This window comes from Rissa tridactyla, chromosome 7, assembly GCF_028500815.1.
Source record: "Rissa tridactyla isolate bRisTri1 chromosome 7, bRisTri1.patW.cur.20221130, whole genome shotgun sequence".
In the NCBI taxonomy this organism is placed as follows: domain Eukaryota; kingdom Metazoa; phylum Chordata; class Aves; order Charadriiformes; family Laridae; genus Rissa; species Rissa tridactyla.
Genome location: NC_071472.1, coordinates 42,558,390 through 42,572,034, shown reverse-complemented (window position 1 = coordinate 42,572,034; position 13,645 = coordinate 42,558,390). Strand labels below are relative to the sequence as shown.

General features: G+C 55.7%; 1 protein-coding gene across 6 annotated transcripts in view; it reads left to right on the top strand.

Moving 5' to 3' along the window:
• Positions 1–12,274, top strand: part of MLPH (melanophilin) — a 28,920-nt gene extending 16,646 nt beyond the window's left edge. For 4 of the 6 annotated variants that reach the window (XM_054210233.1, XM_054210230.1, XM_054210229.1 and 1 more), the window contains 8 exons: positions 1,544–1,735; positions 4,784–4,978; positions 7,157–7,312; positions 7,427–7,519; positions 8,012–8,077; positions 8,255–8,312; positions 9,758–9,855; positions 10,257–12,274. In XM_054210233.1, the coding sequence (XP_054066208.1) occupies positions 1,544–1,735; positions 4,784–4,978; positions 7,157–7,312; positions 7,427–7,519; positions 8,012–8,077; positions 8,255–8,312; positions 9,758–9,855; positions 10,257–10,283 (885 nt within the window). In that variant the 3' untranslated portion in view covers positions 10,284–12,274. The remainder of the gene's footprint in view (positions 1–1,543; positions 1,736–4,783; positions 4,979–7,156; positions 7,313–7,426; positions 7,520–8,011; positions 8,078–8,254; positions 8,313–9,757; positions 9,856–10,256) is intronic. The other 2 variants (XM_054210232.1, XM_054210231.1) reach the window with 1 other exon arrangement.
• Positions 12,275–13,645: the final 1,371 nt, after the last annotated feature.

Sequence of the window (13,645 nt, the reverse complement as noted above, 5' to 3'; positions counted from 1 at the left end):
CCGTGCATATGGGCCCCCGTGCAAGATAGTGCCTCCCTCGCCCCTCCTGCACAAGGACAATTGGGCTTCAATTTAATATTCTATGAAAGGCTAATTTCATGGGTGTTGGTACATCTGCAGAGCTGTGATGGCTCATTTGAAACCATGGGAGAATCAATTAGTACATACGGGGAAGTGACCTGGTTGTTGTGAATATGAGATCTGAGTCAAGAAGGGTTTCTGTATCTCTTCTGAGCCGTCCTTGTCTAACCATGCCATCAAGCTTGGAAGCAAACAGCCAAATTAAGTTAGAGCTGGGCAGCGATGTAGAGTCTGTGAATGCTTCGATCACTTAACATTGATTTTGGGTTTCTAATTTTGGACTAGGTACCCTTTTTTTTCTTTGTGTGAACCCATCAACACGAGCTGCTCTGGCGGCTGAAGGCTCAGTAGAATGGACAGTGATAATTACAGCCAAGTCCCCTAGGCATAGATGAAACAATGCAATTTCTTCTTTTTTATCTTTTTTTTCTAAAATTCCTAATGGGGATCGCCAGGTTTGTAATCATTCAGCGTGTCTGTCAGTAACTCTGACCAAGGGAGTAGGAGATGTGCAGGTTTGCAGGTTCCCATGACTTATTCCTATGTCTAGGGCAGATCAGAGTAGAGGCAACAGGTCCAAACCGCTGCGGGACAGGCTGAGGTTGACTATTAAGCAAAGCTTTCCAGGAGAAAGGATGGCAGAGCCCGGGAATAGATTGCCTGGGAGAAAGATTACCTGCTGCGGATGCCATTGCTCAAGGCTGTGAAGAACAGCTTAGACAAAAACCCATCAGGTATGACACAGATAATCGTATTCCCGTCTTAACGCGAGGGACAGTGAGTTCAGTAACTTCTGGAGCTCCCTTCCAGCGCCTGGGAGTTTAAAGGATGCTTCTCCAGGTAAGGTAGATTGCACCTAATAACAGGGTTGGGTGGAAATATGCCATCTATCCTACAGGAAAACTTGCTGTGTGTTTTCCCTTTACAAGTAAGGTTACCTAGATGCTCTGAAAGCTACCTCGGGGAGCGGTACTTCATGTGGCTGCTTCCCTTAGTTTGGTGGACCGTGTCTTTGGGTTGCTGTGATCTCCGCTCTCAGAGCCAGCGTGGTTCTTAATGAAAATACAGTGGGTTTTCACCCCAAATCCCTCATGCACACCTTTTTAAGGAGGGGGAAAAGGCACTTTCCCATAGGGAAGAACAAGCAAGTTCTGGGGGCGGTGGGGGGAGGGGGAAATGGATGGGAGATTCCTTAGATCACAGAATGATAGGGGTTGGAAGGGACCTCTGGAGATGTATTCCTTGGTGTGGAGCTGGAGTGCTGCTTCCCTGGGCAGTCTGACCACCCCTTGTGAAAATGGGCACTCAAAGGGGGTCTCAAAGTCCCCTTTGCAAAGTCCATCTGCGGAGCACTCCTTGAGTTCCTCCACTGGCCAGTCGTGGTGGCTGTGTCTGGATCCGGCCATACCCCATTGTCCACCACAGGGGACTCTTACACAACTCCCTTCTTCTCCTCCTTCAGTCTCCAGCCCCAGAATCCCAACTTGACCCTGATGCTGAGGAGGAGGAGTTGAAGAGGAAGCTGGAGGAGTTAGCCAGCAACATCAGTGACAAAGAAGTTTCTTCTGAAGAAGACGAGCATGAAGAAAAAAAGAGAGGGAAGAAACCAGAGATGAGTTGCTCCAGTGATGACATGGCCAGAGAGGCTCGAGAGGTAATCTGTGTCCTCCCCGCCACACTGTTTTCGGCTCCGTCTGCGGCTCCTTCTGCTCTCAGTGGCTTATAGCTTACACCGTGGTAATGCATCTCTTGTTCTGTCCCACACCTCCACTTCGATGCCTCCCAAGGCTGTCTGGTCAGCTGCCTGCTTAAATGGGGTGTCAAGGGATAGGGAAGTCCCCAGGTGTTGGATCTGGTCCTTGTAGGCTCTCCCAGTCTCATCCAAGAGTCAAAAATGAAGTCTCCTAAAGGTTGCGTGGGCTACTGCCTGCCACGGAGAGGTACACAACCTCCACATCTGCTTAGAAGAGTTGTCTCAGGATCTGGATTTCATTACGGAGAAGAGTCCTGGGGTGGGAGAAGAGCTCGGCGATGATTTAGTACTGGCAGCCTTTGTCGGGCACCTGCTACAGCCTGAAATGTCTCTTCCAGACCTGTCAGTGCTCCTGTGCTAGGGAAGGGGCTCCCAAAATCCCTGGCCCTGCTTTCGCTCTGCTGGTCCAGCATCTCCTGTACTTACAGTGCTGTGCTGGCTCCTGTCCCCTGCTCCGTGCTGGGTGATCCGCGGGGACATGGGTTGGGGAGAGGAGGAGGGACCACAGCATCTATGCAGCCCATCACCCCAGAGGGTCCCTCACCCCCATGGCCCAGCGCAGCTCTGATTTATCCCCCTGCCTGCTGGCTGCGTTTCGGAGATCTGCTTTTTTCCCCCCCGCGGGAAGGGGCTGGAGAGGCGTTCGTTTGTGTGCAGCCTTGCAGGGCAGCGGCTCCCCTGGCTGGGGAGCGAGAGCTGGCAGAGGTGCCGGACCACTTCCCCCTCACCTGGCCTGGCAGGAGGCAGGGCTGGGTGACAGCATCGGTGATGGGCAGCCGGTGACAGCCCGGGTGACTCAGCCACACATCAAAGAAAGGGAGGTATTGTGTGTCTCTGGTAGCGCAGAGCCTCCCGAGACAGTCCATTAGCACAACACAGAGGTCAGCGTTCCTGGTTGGGTCTCTAATGGCTCATTTGTTCATCCCCTCCCTTCCGCCGTGGCGCTGGAAGGGGGTACGTGTGCGTTTGCTCTGACACATCCATAGCTGGCGGCCAAGGGAGCGAGCGGGGGCTGCGCCGCCCCTCTCCTCTCCTGCGAAGCTCCTTCGTCTGAGGCTGTGGAGACTTTCCTGGTGCCACGAGGCCCCTCCTCGACGTGCGGAGCAAAAGCTCCTCAGCCTCGCAAGGCAAAGCCTGGCTGGGCTTGGAGAGCGTGGCTGCGTGTACACGCTTAGGGAGTCCACGCGGTGCCTTCAGCGAGTCTGTCTCGGGTACGGGACTCTGCACGGCTCTATGTAAAATCTCAGGATTAGAGCAAGCAACTGTTCCCAGGACGGCTTCCCTCGTGGTTTGGGGTACCATTTCCTGGGCTCTTACTGCCACAGGATCAGCGATGTGCTGCATCCTTACCAAAGGCTGCCTTTACTGCCTCCTTTTCCCTAAAAGCTGCTTTTAGATTACTGCCTCCTTTTCCCTAAAAGCTGCTTTTAGATGATTGCTGCAGCCAGGCTTAACTACTTAACTTGGGCTGAACGACACGCATCTTCTCCATAAGCATTTCCAGCTAATTGCAGCACAGGGGTGAGTGGTAACTCCCCAAGCCGAGGTAACTTAGTCCCTGTCTCCGATCAGCAGCAGGCTCAAACCCCGACCTGCACTGAGGAAGACGTTAGCCGGGTATCAGTGTAAGCTCCTTGATTCTTGTAAAATGAAGCCTGGATTCTCTAGATTTGCTGCTTTCTTTGACCAAAACCCAGCCCCAAAGTAGGGAGGATACGGGCACGGTTGTGTCTCAGTGGCGTTGTGCAGGCAGTTTACGACAGCAAAGAGAGACCCCGCCGGGTTGCAACAGCTCAAGCAAAATCATCTGAGAAGTGAAGCAAAATTTAACTTTTCACATTGTGGTAACGCCCAAAGCGTCAAATACCTTCTTGCGGTATTGAGTTAGAAACGCCTGCAGTGATGTGTAGATGGCCCAGCTTTGGCTAAAGGCTGTTGTGTCCGTGTGGATCTTTTTAACAGCAACTTCCCTTATACCGGACCCAGAGTTGGCGTTTGCATGAGTCTGACTTTGTTTTTATGGGAGTCTCCTCTCCGGTCAGGAGGAAGTCTTCTAACTGGGGCACGTGGCGATGAAAGCACACGCTCCTAATGGAAAATGGGGGGAAAAAAAAATTCTGCTGTGCTGTGAAGGCACCATAAAATGATAAAAACATCAGCTGGACTGAGCGTGCTGGTTCTCTGCAGGGTGGCTTGCCTGGAAATACATGGAGTTGTAAACACCACTGTTTGCCTTTGTCGCCAGCGCGTATATCACCCCCATCTCCTTGGTTTCTAGGGAATTATCAGTTGAGAGAGAGATGATGAGTTTCTTCAGTCTATTTTAACGTGTGCTTAGTGCCTTAGCAAGCAAATACGAGTGTTATTGCCGTCAGTGCTCCTTGAGGTGGGAAGGGGACATTAGTCCCAAGTTCTGGCGGTGTGGCAACACAACAATTTTACGGGCTGGATTATTTTTTGCCACAAGCTTAAGGAGTTTATTTGCCTCCGTGCTTAGGTCTGCTGAAGTGTAAAGCAATATGCCGCAATTAGACTTTAACTGCTGAGTAACTGAGTGGCTTTCGGGTGGCCAGGCGCTGCTGCTCTCAGCCAGCTCCGGTGGCACCGCTGCCAGCGAGCTACGCATCCCTTGATAACCTTTTTTCCAAGCCTTTTGAGGCGACTTCTTTTGTCACAGCCATCCTCCAGCAAGCACGGGCTGAGATCAAAGCTCTGCTTTAGCCACGCATCCATCTCCGGTTGGAGAGCCCTTCAGGAACGGCATAAGCCCTTTAATTATCGCTTCTCCGTCTTTCTCCAGCTCCTGAAGGTCTGATGCCCCTTTCACCCCCTGACATGCGCTGGTTTTGTACACCACGTTAAAATAACGTCCTCTTTTTTTTTTTTTTTTTTTTCTTCCACCCCCACCTCCTTCCCACCCTCTGCTTTGGCTGTGCCGGGCCTTTGCAGAGGTCGTCGGCTCAGGCTTTGAGCGAAATCACAGCCAAAGTACTGAGAGCCATAAACGCCACGGAGCAAGCGGTGTGCGAGTCGTTGCATGGAGAAAGCCAGTGCAACGGCGGCTGTGCCCTCCCCGCCGGGCGGCTCCCCAGCCTGGGAGACAGGAAAGAGGTGGCCGAAGCCTACCGTGGGCTTGAAGAAAACGTAAGGTTCACAAGAGCTTTCCGCAAGCAGGGAGGGCATCGTGGTGGGGGGGGAGGGGGGGTGGGAATAGAGAAGAAACCCCTCCCCCCCAAAAAAATTTCTCGTTAGCAGGTGGTTGAGCATTAAAGGGATGGGCACCACAGAGGGATATAAAAAGTCTGGTCTTGTCTGACGGTGGCATGGGCTGTTTTATGAGGGAAATGGCACAGCAGCAAGTGGAGACGCTCTCGTCTTGTGCCTTCCCTTGCCTTGGTCCCTGGTTCCCCCCTGGGTGAGCACCAGGGAGAGAGAACAAGCGCGGTCCCCAGCTCGCGGTGGTGTTGCTTTGCTGGACATCGGCAGTCCCGAGCTCCGGCTGCAGCAGAAGCTTTTGTCCCACTTCTCTTCCACACGGTGTTTCGCTGGGGCTTTTACGAACGAGGATAACGTGAACGTGACCTGTCTGTCGGCTGAGGCTGACTTGTGCCTGGGGCTGGTAGGCTCGCGCAGGTGATAAGTTTACGTCCAGAGCACAATCCCCTGCTGGGTTTGTGTGACTGTGTGAAGCACTGACAATATGGGGTTTTTTTTAGCTGCCGTAAACCCGGATGAATCGATTCCCCCGTGGGAAATGGATTGCATCCGCAGTGCCATTTACCAAGTGGCAAAGAAACGGTTCACAGATGGGGCAAGGAGTCGCGTCTCCACCTGGGTGGTTGTGTTTCACTGTCAGAAACGGCCTGCAATGGGGGAGCAGGGTTTTAAGACACGCTCTGCAGCTCATCTCTCGTCGGGGAGAGCTTACGCGTAAAAGCAGGGAGCAGAGTGTGCTCAGAAAGCGCCCCACCTGGCCAGTTTCTGGCCAAACACAGCACCCCAGGGGAAGAGGGGTGGCTGGGTGAAGGTTTTGAGGTCCCCCCCCTCCTCCCAGGAGAGGGGACAGGGCTGGGGATGCTGTGAGTTCAGTTGCCATCAGCGGTGGGGCAGCGGCAAGGCGGGGGACAGACGATGGCCCCGGGGAGCTGTGCGCTCATCCTGCCCTCCCCTCAAGGGCCCCGGCTGAGTCACGGCTGGCTCGTGCTCCGAGGGATGCCACCGGCCTCGCAGGGCGCTGGGAGGGTTTGATGGCCCAACAACAAACCACGTCCCTGTGACTCACGGGTTGAGCGGCTTCACGGATGGCGCCTGCAAGTGTTCGCAGCCGGTTACAGCCTTGGGGTCTGCACGGGGATCGGTGGGACCTATGGGCCGTGGGGCGCGTTGCTGTGATTTGGGTGGATGCCCAGTACTTCAGTGCGTGCAGGGGGCTCGTGCCAGGCAGTTCCGTGCAATGGAAAAAATGGTGAGGGCTGGAGGAACGGGAACTGCATTAGTAGAACCAAGATTTTGGGATCATTCAGCAAAAACGTGGCCCCACAACCCATTTGATCACCTTGTGTGGTTGCATACCAACATCCTAAATTGCCTTGCTTGGACTCGCATCGTTGTAGTGGCCCAGGAGGAGGCAAGTGACAGTAAAACCAGTGGGTTTATTGGGGTAGAACCTTTTACCCTTCTTACCTAGGCAGCAAAGGTAACGTGTTGCTTCCCGTGGCGGCCGTGCATCCCCAGCCAGCCCTGCCATCTTCACCCCACCGCTGCACTGCGCTCCATTTGCACCCGTGATTGCTCTCAGCCAGGATCATTCCTGCGTATCCAGAGCAGTTCCTGAGCAAAGCTGCCTTTTGCAGGGGTCAGGTTAGTTAACTCCCTGGGGCCAAACTCCCAAATCCTGACCCAGGCAACCCAGCAGCACCGACTGAGCAGATTTGGAGTCAGTCAGTCTCTGTCCCAGCTTGCTGCCACCACGCGTCATGGCAGCCAGCGCCTGTTTGTGGGTACCTGCCTCTCCTCTGAGCACGCAGCATGAAGATGCTGATGCTACTCAAGTAGGTCATCGAGTTTTGGTCCTTCCTGTGTTCCCATTGAACCTCTTACCATTTCACCCCCTTGGTAATTGCTCTCAAAAAGCCTGGGGAAAGGAGGAAATGAGACGAAAAGCCCTGCCAGAGCTAGCTGGTACTGTCTGTGCTGCGAGGCAAAGCAGCAGCCGTCAAATAGCGGCAGGAGCTGATGCATCTGGGGCTGTAGCCGCACCAGGAGAGGAGGACTCCAGGCAGATTAACTCTGTAATGTGGGGTTTTTTTTCTTCTATTTCAGGTGTACCTGACTGCTGGAAAGACCTACCAGCTTGAGAAGACCCTGAAGGAGCTTGAGGAAGGGGCTCAGCACAGCGGCACTACTGACTCAGAGCTGTCGGAGCTGGAGGACAAAGTGGCCTCAGCAGCTGCTCAGGTGCAGCAGGCAGAGAGTGAGGTGAGGGCTTGGCTCTGAGAGCGGCTCTGCCCAGACCCCTGGCCAGCAATGGCAAACAAAGCCGGTGCTAGACCCTTCCGCCTCCATCTGTGCGTTTATTTCCTCCCTCTAAAGATATCAGACATCGAATCCCGAATTGCGGCTCTGTCCGCCGCAGGGCTGACGGTGAAGCCGGTGGAAAAAGCGAGGAAGAAGTCGACCGGGCAGGTGAGCATGGAGGACAGTGGTATGAGAGGTCCCAGCCCCAAGACTCATGTGCACCCCTGGGTCGTTGCTGCCGTCCCCGGGCGCTGTGAAGGGCTGTTCGGCCTCCTGAGCTGAGCCCAGCTCCCTCCCTGCTGCCCGCTGCTCTCCCCAGGGCTCCCAGAGTAGAAGTCTCGTGGAGGATGGTGGACGACGCTGATTCCTTACGTGCATCAAGGGAGGGTTTTGTATTTGGGGACTGATGCTCTTCCTGGGGCTGCTGGAGGGCACAGGGGGCTGCTGCATGCACCGCAGCCTGGACTCAACTCCTGTGCTCCCATACTGATTTTCATAATCACGGTCCATCGGGCAGAGTTGCTGCCATGGCAGTACGCTGCCTCTTCTGCTCGCCTTGGGATCAGTCCAGGCTAAATGGAAGAGGTGAAAAAGCAAAGAAAGGCAGACCAAGTCGTCCTTTGCACCCCCAGAGAAAACTCTGCCTTTCTTTGCCCGCAGGCTGCCTGCCTCCCCTCTCCCGGTCCCGCCAGCAGCAGTCCCGGGGAGTCTTCGGATGACGTTAAAGTGAGTATGTGCTTAAACTGTGCCGGCTCGTGCACCTTCCCGGTGTGCGTGTGGCACAGCATTAAGCCTGGGGACAACCAGGGTCTCCAGGGAGCTGCTTGTGAAGTGGTGGTTCCCGAGGGGACCTCTGTCCTCCCATCCCTTTCCCCGCAGCAGGCTGCTCCCCTTCTCTTGCAGGCGATGCCCGGACTGCAGGGGTTCAGGAGGAAGTTCAACAGTCCCATCGAAATCACCAGTAAGGACCACGGCTCTGCCTGCGGGAGCGGGGGACATGTGGGTGGACGGGCTGGGCTTTGGGGGAGGCTCGGTCCTCTCTCTCTGCATCCAGTGGCGTATCTGCATTGAGGGTCCCCTTCCCCGAGATCGTGTGCTCCTGTTAGGACAGATGAAGGGGAAACCTCTTCTGTAGGGGATAACTCCAAAGGAGGAGGCAGCTGGCAGGATCAGGGCCAGTGATGGGAGAGCGGAGGTCAGGCTGAGTTGGCTCAGTCCTCCAAGAACCAGGACTTTCTCTGCAGCTTGGGCTCCTGCCGCCCCAGGGTCCAGGGAGACATCTGCATTACTTCTTTTGTGGCAATCCCGTTGGGTGTTAGACCTCAAAGTCTCGCCTAAGACCATCATCTCTTCTGAGAGCAATTTCTTCCTTGCTTGGTCATCTTGGGGAAGGTATCCTTGACCCTGTTGGCCACCTGCCACGGTCACTGGTCTCTGGTGGGGAGCAAGAGGGCCCTCCACAGCCAAGCTATGACAAATGGCAGCTTGGGAGTGCTTCAAATTAGGTGGTGACCTGAAATTTGGCACAGCAGCTTGTGTGGCAGGGGGCAATCACTGGAAACGTTTCATCCTGCCTGGTATCAGCAAGACCCATTAGGAAATTACTTTTCTATTTCTCTCTTATCTTGCCTCTTAAGCTGACAGGCAGAAAGAATGGCACTTCTTCCAGATAATGGAAGATGAAGGGAGGCAAGGGGGGAAAGATCATTTAATGCAGAGAAGGAATGGCGTTTCCCCTGTGTGTGCAGGCAATTAACGGCCACGTTTCCCACGCTGAGGCTGGCAGGTGGAAAGGTCCCTTCTCCTTGTGCTGAGGAGGAGTCATCTGCTCTCCTTCCTGCGAAGGGCAGGCAGATAAAGGCAGCCCAGGGGACACGTCAGCTCCGCGAGAAGATAGAGGCATGTGCGATCCGGATGGACGTCACCAGGAGAGCCTAATCCCCTCTGCCTGGGCTGGGTGATGGGGCGACTCAGTCTCCTGACCGTCTCCCGCGCAGGTCAATGACTTGCAAAGTTGGGTGAGCAGAGGTGCAGCTGGCGGAGGTTGATGGCAGAGAAGGAGAGATGACTTAGTAGGTCAAGGGAGGGTGAAAGCCTTGGGAGCTGAGATGTCCTCCCAGCCTAGGCTTTGCTGTACCATGGAGGTTTCCAGAGTGAAGGCCTTGGCAGTTGACCGCTGGCTGGCTGACCCAGCTTGCACAGCGCTCTGCAAAACACAAGCAGCAGCAGCTTTTGCCTCCCTGTTGGCAAAGGGCTTCCCACCACCCTCCTGGAGAGCAAAGTGCAGTCATGCGTCCAAAACCACAGTAAGCAGGGGACAGTAAAACCCAGATGGCTTGGTGGGTAACTGAAACCTCTAGCAGGGTGGATGAGGACCTGCTGCCCATCTCTCTTCTTTTATGACAGGTCTTGATGACTCCTTCGACCGCAACTCCGTTTACCGTGGCTCCCTGACACAGAGAAACCCCAACGGAAAGAACAGGAGAGTGGAGCGGCTCTTTGCGGTACGAACCCAGCCACCCGAGAGGGTGTCTGGCCAGGGGTCCGTGTGGGACCTGACTCCCTGGGCACGCACAGAGGGACCTGTCCCTCCCCATGCTCCCCTCGAGCTGGTGGAGCCCCAGGTCGCAGCATGCTGGCCGGCAAGGACAGGCACATATATATGGGCATCACCCCCTGGGGTCTGGGATGTCATGAGCCCCAGGGTGAGGGGACGAAACAAGACATGTGTTTTTGAATTCCTACTGCCCGCATGGCCCATGGGATGAGGCAGGTCCTCACTGCATGCAGTGGTAGCTAGAAGGGACAGGGAGCACGCTGGCCTTGTCACCTGGGGTGGCAGAGGTGGCTGGGGGTGGTGTGGGCACGGCAGTGAGCTGAGGTTTCTCCCTCTGGTGCCTTGCAGAAGCCTGTGATGACCCACCTGTCCTGAGGAGAGGGGGACCCTCCTGCCACCGCATTTCACTGATGATACAAGACCTCAGCACAAAGCCTTGCTGCCTTCCCCCCAGTGCTTGCTCTTCCTTCTTCCCATGCACACCTCTCCCTGAAAGCCTGGACAGGAGGGAAGCCAAAGGCCACGGGCAGGGGTCTTGCTGGGGAGAGGAGCAAGGCACTGGGGTGCGGACACGTGGCCAGGGGCTGTCGTGAGAGGATGCAGGCATGAGACCTCAGCTTTGGGCAGCTCTTTGGTACTGGGTCAACCAAGGGGACCAGGGGGCTGCAGAGCGGGAGCAACCTCCTCAGAGGGAGCTGGACACCAGTGTGGCTTCCCAGCGTGAGAACTGGGAGCAGTGACATGGCCCTCACTCTGCAAAAGCTAGTCCCAACCCTTGATAAAAGGCCAATGTCATCTGCCACAGCCATCTCACCGCTGTCGGGGCCTGTCCCTGCTCTCTCCCGGGTTGGTGCTGAGTGGGGACAGGGGCCGGCAGCAGGCACGGGATGCCCTTGGGGTACCCCAGGCAGAGCAGGGACCCAGGCATTCCAGGCTGGGATTTGCATCCTAGTGCTGATCCCGACTCCCTGCGATGTCCCTTGGAGTATCACTTCCCTTCCCTGGGCAGCAAAGCAGGGCGAGAGCAGCACTGGCTCCCTCCCAGCAAGCATTTGGCCGGCAGATCTTTGCATGAAGCTGCGCAAACACTTGCCGAAGCTTCTCGCCACCGTGCCTGAAGCAGCTGTGACCATCTGGGGACATGAGTGAGGCGAGGCTTGCAGGAAGCAGTGGCAAGAAAGGTGGAAGAAAAGCCGGAGGGCTCGTTAGGGATTGGTTTGTTTTTCCAGCTCTCGAAGATGTCCCCTATCCCTACAAGGTTACACCAGCAAGTTCAGAAGGACTTTAGCAAGCAGAGTGTGGGTGCTTCTCTGGAGGCTTTCTCTGCCCCACAGAGGGGTCAGCCCATGCCAGGAGGCGCTTTGTGGACGAGCATGTCCCCTGTCCCTGATGATGGGATTATAGGATCTGGTAGGACCATCCGATCCTTTGGAGGAGCCGGGGGCTGCGGTGGCCCTGGGCTCCTGCCAGTTGACAGCAGCATTAGAAACGCCCTCCCCCAGAACCCCCAAACTGTTTTCCTCCAGCATTTAATTCTCCACATCCACTGATCCCGGTGGATCAGCGCCTGGCCCCATACCCACTCCTGGGGCATCGGGACAGGAAAGGGGTTGCTTTCTCTTGCAGGAAACTTTGGAGAAGGTCCATGGTAAAAAATTTTGCTCGGTACCCACCGGTCCCTGTCCTTTATAGCCCCCACCTTCCTCCCTCCGCAGCAGGCGACATTGGGAGGATTGCTTGCAGCCGGAGCGGGGATGTCAGACAATGCCGGCAGTTTCCCATCGACGGCCACTCAGACTGGGCCATTTTAGGCTATTCCTGTGAATCTGAACTAAAACCACTTTAATTATGAAGCGGTAGTGTGAACTCTCATGCGAGTAACACATACAACTTGCCTTTGGTAGTAGTAGAGGTCAGTAGAAATGGGTCACACGGTCAGCGCAGGGCAGTCTTGTAAGTCCATAGTCCAGGCTTCCCAGCTGGAAACAAAAGCAGTTTCTTATTTTAAAATTAAATCCTTCTGGCCTGAAGTTGAAAAGGGTAAGTGCAAACCACTGCCATAGTAGGAACTCTCCCAAGGGGACACCATGGCGTTGCCGGGGGCATGTCTTGCTGCCCAGCCGCCCTGGCTGCTCGGCTGGCAGAAGGGAGCCCCACCAAGATCTGGGCCCCCCTAGGGGTTTGCACCCCTCCTTCTGGCGTCAGGGCTCAGCCTTCGCCCCAGAGGCGCCTCTTGCTGCACCCGCTTGCAGCTGCAACTCGAGCCCTTCCCCGCACCCGCTCGGATGCTCGTCCCCGGGGAGAAGTCCTCGCAGCGAGCCTCAGCGCCGCAAAGCGAGGTGTCCTTCAGGCTGTAGTCACCCACGTTGTTATTTGCTGGTTTCCCGCCCCATCTGCCTGTGTAGAGAATATATATATGTGTATACTAAATCATTCAATAAAGCCAACTTTGTGTCTGGAACCTAGAATCCATTTTTCAGTGTTCTTTCAGCTCGTTTGAGCAAAGGCTCCTCTCTCTCCCTGTCCTCTCCTTTAACCACCTGGTGCCCCCCCGCACTGCACTTTAAAATTAAGCAGGTGAAAGCAGACGGGTGCCACATTGGCAGCACCGGAGCAGAACAGGGGGAGATGGGGATGAAGGGGATGGCAATACGACTTGTCAGACGCCGGCGACAGGCACACAGACGGGCTGAGCAGGGTCGGTGGTACCCAGCGCTGAGGCCGGGCGCAGGAGGTGCGCGGTGTGGGGATAAGGAGGGGCTGGCTCTGAAATGCGCCGCTCCGACTTCTGTGGAAACCCAGGAGCAAATCTGGGAGCCACCCGAAACACAAGCCCACACTGAGAGGTTGTTTTAAAGCTGTATTAAATCGCAGCAACAACCCTGGGCTCAAGAGAGCGCTGCTGAGCCTGGGGTCTGGGTTTCCTTGGCTGGCGGGGTTTTTTTTTCTCCGCTGTTCATCCCCTTCCCTTGCCTTTGATGCCCCTCCACAGCCACCACCCTCCGTCCCCTCCCGTGACCACCCCCGGCACTGGCAGCGCTCAGGCGTCAGAGCCGACCGCAGCACGATATGGAGCTCTGTCCCGGGGCACTGCCAGCCCCACGTGGGCCGGGGGGCAGACAGACCCTTTCCCCCTGCCCACACCCCACTTGTGACAGCGTCTTCACCATCCTGCCAACGCAGAGATGTCCTTGTTTTGGCATGTGCCTCAAAGTCCCAATAATTCCAGTTTTGCCGGGGGGTGGATGTGTGTTTGGAGCCTGACCACCCCCCCCACCCCGTGCTGGGGACCCGAGCTGGCTCCAGTGTTGCATCTGGCAGAACAAACACCATCAGAAAACCTTCACCTGGGGGTGGTTTATCCCCTTGAAAATGGGAGGTTTGAAGCCCTCACACTGCGGGGACGAGCCCGCTCCTGCCAGCCCGCATGCCCCAGCAAGTCACCTTCCCCTCGTCTCCGTATTTAATTTTCTGGTTTCCTTAAAGCAGCCTTTGTGGGGGGCGGGTGAAGGAGAAAGGGTGGTGGCGCCCAGCATAACTCCTGCAGTGCAGCAGGAACAGCACACCCCACAAGTGGGGTGACAGAGCAGAAAACTTCCCCTTGTCCAAAATAACACCGGCTGGAGGACGGGGATTTAACACGTTCCCAAGCTATCTGCCTCGGCCGGCGGAAGATAAAACGCTGGTCCCTTCTGAGTCATGAAAATCCCTGTGCTGATTTGATGAGAGGGGACGGC